At 46.2% G+C, this 6,370-nt stretch overlaps 1 protein-coding gene across 1 annotated transcript in view; it reads right to left on the reverse strand.

Moving 5' to 3' along the window:
* The window catches only part of FUZ (fuzzy planar cell polarity protein), a 92,892-nt gene extending 86,825 nt beyond the window's left edge, over positions 1-6,067 (reverse strand). The window contains exon 1 of the mRNA XM_077259756.1: positions 5,871-6,067. Within this exon, the coding sequence (XP_077115871.1) occupies positions 5,871-5,957 (87 nt within the window). The 5' untranslated portion in view covers positions 5,958-6,067. The remainder of the gene's footprint in view (positions 1-5,870) is intronic.
* Between the last annotated feature and the right edge of the window lie 303 nt (positions 6,068-6,370).

Below are 6,370 nucleotides of genomic sequence, written 5' to 3' on the forward strand. Positions count from 1 at the left end.
TGACGGTACCCTTACACATACCAAAGCTCGCAAAATCAACAGACAGCCCTGGCACACCAGCCTGACCAAAGAACTGAGGCGAGCTTCCAGGGCTGCTGAGCGCAGATGGAAAAGATCCCACTCCAACGAGCACTTCATTGCAAACAGTCCCTCACTACTTTCAAGACCACACTCGCCACAGCTAAACAAACCTACTTCTCATCTCTCATATCCTCCCTGTCTCACAACCCTAAACAGTTATTCAACACCTTCAATTCTCTCCTCCCTCCCCACTTATCTCAGCTGAAGACTTTGCCTCATTTTTCAAGCAGAAGATTGATAACATCAGAGACAGTTTTGGTCAACAACCCCCAGAGCCCTTCCTCCCGACTTCCCAGCCCTCCACCTCCAAAACCAACTTCTCCACCATTACAGAAGATCAACTCTCCACTCTACTCTCAAGATCGCATCTCACCACCTGTGCACTTGACCCGCTCCCATCCCACCTCATCCCAAACCTCACCACAGTCTTCATCCCAACCCTAACCCATCTCTTCAACCTATCACTAACAACTGGTGTTTTTCCCTCAAGCTTTAAACAGGCCTCCATCACACCTATCCTCAAAAAGCCCTCTCTTGACCCATCCTCTGTATCTAGCTATCGCCCTATATCACTTCTCCCTTATGCCTCCAAACTACTGGAACAACACGTTTACCTTGAACTGTCCTCCCATCTCTCTTCTTGCTCCCTCTTTGACCACTTACAATCTGGCTTCCGGTCACACCATTCCACTGAAACTGCCCTGACTAAGGTCACCAACGACCTCTTAACCGCCAAGAGCAAGCAACACTACTCTGTCCTCCTTGACCTGTCGGCTGCCTTTGACACAGTGGACCATTCCATATTACTACAGACCCTCTCATCCCTTGGCATCACAGACTTGGCCCTATCCTGGATCTCATCATACCTAACAGACCGGACATTCAGCGTCTCCCATTCACACACCACCTCCTCACCTCGCCCCCTATCTGTCGGAGTCCCGCATGGTTCAGTCCTTGGGCCCCTGCTCTTCTCCATTTACACCTTTGGCCTGGGACAGCTCATAGAATCTCATGGCTTTCAGTATCACCTCTATGCTGATGACACACAGATCTACATCTCTGGACCAGATATCACCTCCCTACTAACCAGAATCCCCCAATGTCTGTCCACTATTTCATCCTTCTTCTCCGCTAGATTTCTGAAACTTAACATGGACAAAACAGAATTCATCATCTTTCCCCCATCTCACGCGACCCCCCCCCCCCCCCCCCAACGAACCTAACCATTACAGTAAATGGCTGCCCACTCTCCCCAGTCCCACAAGCTCGCTTCCTCGGGGTAATCCTTGACGCTGATCTCTCCTTCAAACCGCATATCTAAGCCCTTTCCACTTCCTGCCGCCTCCAACTCAAAAATATTTCACGAATCCGTTCATTCCTCAACCAAGAATCTGCAAAAACCCTAGTCCATGCCCTCATCATCTCTCGCCTTGACTACTGCAAGCTCCTGCTCTGTGGCCTCCCCTCGAACACTCTCGCACCCCTCCAATCTATTCTAAACTCTGCTGCCCGATTAATCCACCTGTCCCCCCGCTATTCCCCGGCCTCTCCCCTCTGTCAATCCCTTCACTGGCTTCCCATTGCCCAGAGACTCCAGTACAAAACCCTAACCGTGATGTACAAAGCCATCCACAACCTGTCTCCTCCATACATCTGTGACCTCGTCTCCCGGTACTTACCTACACGCAACCTCCGATCCTCACAAGATCTCCTTCTCTACTCCCCTCTTATCTCCTCTTCCCACAATCGTATACAAGATTTCTCTCGCGTATCACCCCTACTCTGGAACCCACTACCACAACACATCAGACTCTCGCCTACCATCGAAATCTTCAAAAAGAACCTGAAGACCCACCTCTTCCGACAAGCCTACAACCTGCAGTAACCACCGATCAACCAAACCGCTGCATGACCAGCTCTATCCTCACCTACTGTATTCTCACTCATCCCTTGTAGATTGTGAGCCTTCGCGGGCAGGGTCCTCTCTCCTCCTGTACCAGTTATGACTTGTATTGTTTAAGATTATTGTACTTGTTTTTATTATGTATACCCCTCTTCACATGTAAAGCGCCATGAAATAAATGGCGCTATAACAATAACAATAAATAATAATAATAATATGGCTCCTCTCCTTCCCAGCCTTTGTGCTTCTTATGACGGGGACCTCTGCAGCCATTATTCTTGCTACACATCTCCTCACCAGCAATTCCTTACTGTAAGAGCAGTGAGACTATGGATTCTTTACTGTAAGAGCAGTGAGACTATAGATTCCTTACTGTAAGGGCAGTGAGACTATGGATTCTTTACTGTAAGAGCAGTTAGACCATGACTCTTTACTGTAAGAGCAGTGAGACCACGGATTATGTACTGTAAGAGCAGTAAGACTATAGATTCCTTACTGTAAGAGCAGTGGGACTATGGACTCTTTACTGTAAGAGTGGTGAGACTATGGATTCCTTACTGTAAGAGCAATGAGACTACGGATTCGTTACTGTAAGAGCAGTGAGACTATGGATTCTTTACTGTAAGAGCAGTGAGACTATGGATTCCTTACTGTAAGAGCAGTGAGACTATGGATTCCTTACTGTAAGAGCAGTGGGACTATGGACTCTTTACTGTAAGAGAAGTGAGACTATGGATTCCTTACTGTAAGAGCAGTGAGACTATGGATTCTTTACTGTAAGAGCAGTGAGACTATGGATTCCTTACTGTAAGAGCAGTGCGACTATGGATTCCTTACTGTAAGAGCAGTGAGACCATAGATTCCTTACTGTAAGAGCAGTGAGACTATGGATTCTTTACTGTAAGAGCAGTGAGACTATGGATTCCTTACTGTAAGAGCAGTGGGACTATGGACTCTTTACTGTAAGAGAAGTGAGACTATGGATTCCTTACTGTAAGAGCAGTGCGACTATGGATTCCTTACTGTAAGAGCAGTGAGACCATAGATTCCTTACTGTAAGAGCAGTGAGACCATGGATTCCTTACTGTAAGAGCAGTGAGACCATGGGTTCCTTACTGTAAGAGCAGTGAGACCATGGATTCCTTACTGAAAGAGCAGTGAGACCATGGATTCCTTACTGAAAGAGCAGTGAGACCATGGATTCCTTACTGAAAGAGCAGTGAGACTATTTTTTTTTACTGTAAGGGAAGTGAGGCTATGGATTATTTACTGTAAGGGCAGTGAGACTATGGATTTTTTACTATAATAGCAGTGAGACTATGGATTCCTTACTGTAAGAGCAGTGAGATTATGGATTCCTTATTGTAAGAGCAGTGAGATTATGGATTCCTTACTGTAAGAGCAGTGAGACTATGGATTCTTTACTGTAAGGGCAGTGAGACTATGGATTTCTTACTGTAAGGGAAGTGAGGCTATGGATTCTTTACTGTAAGGGCAGTGAGGCTATGGATTATTTACTGTAAGAGCATTTAGATCATGTATTCTTTACTGTAAGAGCAGTGATACTATGGATTATTTACTGTAAGAGCAGTGAGACTATGGATTCCTTACTGTAAGAGAAGTGAGACTATGGATTCCTTACTGTAAGAGCAGTGAGACTATGGATTCCTTACTGTAAGAGCAGTGAGACTGTGGATTCCTTACTGTAAGAGCAGTGAGACTGGATTCCTTACTGTAAGAGCAGTGAGACTGTGGATTCCTTACTGTAAGAGCAGTGAGACTGTGGATTCCTTACTGTAAGAGCAGTGAGACTATTTTTTTTTACTGTAAGGGAAGTGAGGCTATGGATTCTTTACTGTAAGGGCAGTGAGACTATGGATTCTTTACTATAATAGCAGTGAGACTATGGATTCCTTACTGTAAGAGCAGTGAGATTATGGATTCCTTACTGTAAGAGCAGTGAGACCATGGATTCCTTACTGTAAGAGCAGTGAGACTATGGATTCCTTACTGAAAGAGCAGTGAGACCATGGATTCCTTACTGAAAGAGCAGTGAGACTATTTTTTTTTACTGTAAGGGAAGTGAGGCTATGGATTCTTTACTGTAAGGGCAGTGAGACTATGGATTTTTTACTATAATAGCAGTGAGACTATGGATTCCTTACTGTAAGAGCAGTGAGATTATGGATTCCTTACTGTAAGAGCAGTGAGATTATGGATTCCTTACTGTAAGGGCAGTGAGACTATGGATTCTTTACTGTAAGGGCAGTGAGACTATGGATTTCTTACTGTAAGGGAAGTGAGGCTATGGATTCTTTACTGTAAGGGCAGTGAGGCTATGGATTATTTACTGTAAGAGCATTTAGATCATGTATTCTTTACTGTAAGAGCAGTGATACTATGGATTATTTACTGTAAGAGCAGTGAGACTATGGATTCCTTACTGTAAGAGAAGTGAGACTATGGATTCCTTACTGTAAGAGCAGTGAGACTATGGATTCCTTACTGTAAGAGCAGTGAGACTGTGGATTCCTTACTGTAAGAGCAGTGAGACTGGATTCCTTACTGTAAGAGCAGTGAGACTGTGGATTCCTTACTGTAAGAGCAGTGAGACTGTGGATTCCTTACTGTAAGAGCAGTGAGACTATTTTTTTTTACTGTAAGGGAAGTGAGGCTATGGATTCTTTACTGTAAGGGCAGTGAGACTATGGATTCTTTACTATAATAGCAGTGAGACTATGGATTCCTTACTGTAAGAGCAGTGAGATTATGGATTCCTTACTGTAAGAGCAGTGAGACCATGGATTCCTTACTGTAAGAGCAGTGAGACTATGGATTCCTTACTGAAAGAGCAGTGAGACCATGGATTCCTTACTGAAAGAGCAGTGAGACTATTTTTTTTTACTGTAAGGGAAGTGAGGCTATGGATTCTTTACTGTAAGGGCAGTGAGACTATGGATTTTTTACTATAATAGCAGTGAGACTATGGATTCCTTACTGTAAGAGCAGTGAGATTATGGATTCCTTACTGTAAGAGCAGTGAGATTATGGATTCCTTACTGTAAGGGCAGTGAGACTATGGATTCTTTACTGTAAGGGCAGTGAGACTATGGATTTCTTACTGTAAGGGAAGTGAGGCTATGGATTCTTTACTGTAAGGGCAGTGAGGCTATGGATTATTTACTGTAAGAGCATTTAGATCATGTATTCTTTACTGTAAGAGCAGTGATACTATGGATTATTTACTGTAAGAGCAGTGAGACTATGGATTCCTTACTGTAAGAGCAGTGAGACTAGGGATTCCTTACTGTAAGGGAAGTGAGACTATGGCTTCCTTACTGCAAGAGCAGTGAGACTGTGGATTTCTTACTGTAAGGGCAGTGAGACTGTGGATTCCTTACAGTAAGGGCAGTGAGACTGTGGATTCCTTACAGTAAGGGCAGTGAGACTATGGATATGGGGCTTTTTCCTTCCTCTTGATCAACATGTTGGGGTACAGGATGAACTTAAACTACACGGCTATACAGACGGCTCCGGGGGGCGACGCCTGAGGACAGATTCCCTGTAACTTTCTGGCCCCCATTGGAGCTCACTGACATCGAACCCCTTAGGTAGCGATGCTGCGAGGACTGCAGCATGTGAGGGGTTACACTGCCGGGGTCTCAGCCGTTCCCTCCCTTGATGGTGGGACATAAATGACCTCTGTAATACCTAGGACCCCCCATACAGAGACCAGTTGAGTGGCACGGATGAATTTGGGACCTCAGACAAGGAGGCTTCAGTGGAAGAGTCACGTGCGATTTCCAGAAACATCCACAATGGTGGGACGCGTAGACTGTGGTGTCTCCCCCATAGAACAGGCCAGCTCCCTAGGTGCCGTCATTACCTGCCTGCTGCTGCCCTTGCTCCTGCTGTACAGTGGCACCCCGCTGCTGGCCGTCAGGCACAGCAGAAACACCGAAGTCTCCTCCATTCCTTTCACGAATCATCACGAGCTCTGCCATGGAAACCGTCACAGCTGGCAGCCGCCATCTTGCTTTTCGAAAAGCATGCCGGGGAAGAGACACAGAGAAGCCAGCAACAAGAGAAGCGGTTGCTAGGTTACAGGAAAAGGGGCGGGGACAATGACGTAGCATAGTAAGTAGTATTGATGTTGGCCGCTAGAGGTCAGTGTGGCGGGCAGCGCCCCCTATGGGGAGACGTCAGTGGTACGGTCCGCTGTCAGTCATGGCCGCCGTCATTTGCGCTAGTGCTGCAATCCTGCTGTATATGGGAAGCAGTGGAGGGCAGGCCTGCAGCAGAGCAGCGCAGACAGGGGGGCGCACAGGGCTCTGCAGGCCGGTCTGTCCTCCGGGGGACATTACAGGGCCTCTGGGAGCAAAAGGC

This window comes from Ranitomeya variabilis, chromosome 4, assembly GCF_051348905.1.
Source record: "Ranitomeya variabilis isolate aRanVar5 chromosome 4, aRanVar5.hap1, whole genome shotgun sequence".
Lineage (NCBI taxonomy): Eukaryota > Metazoa > Chordata > Amphibia > Anura > Dendrobatidae > Ranitomeya > Ranitomeya variabilis.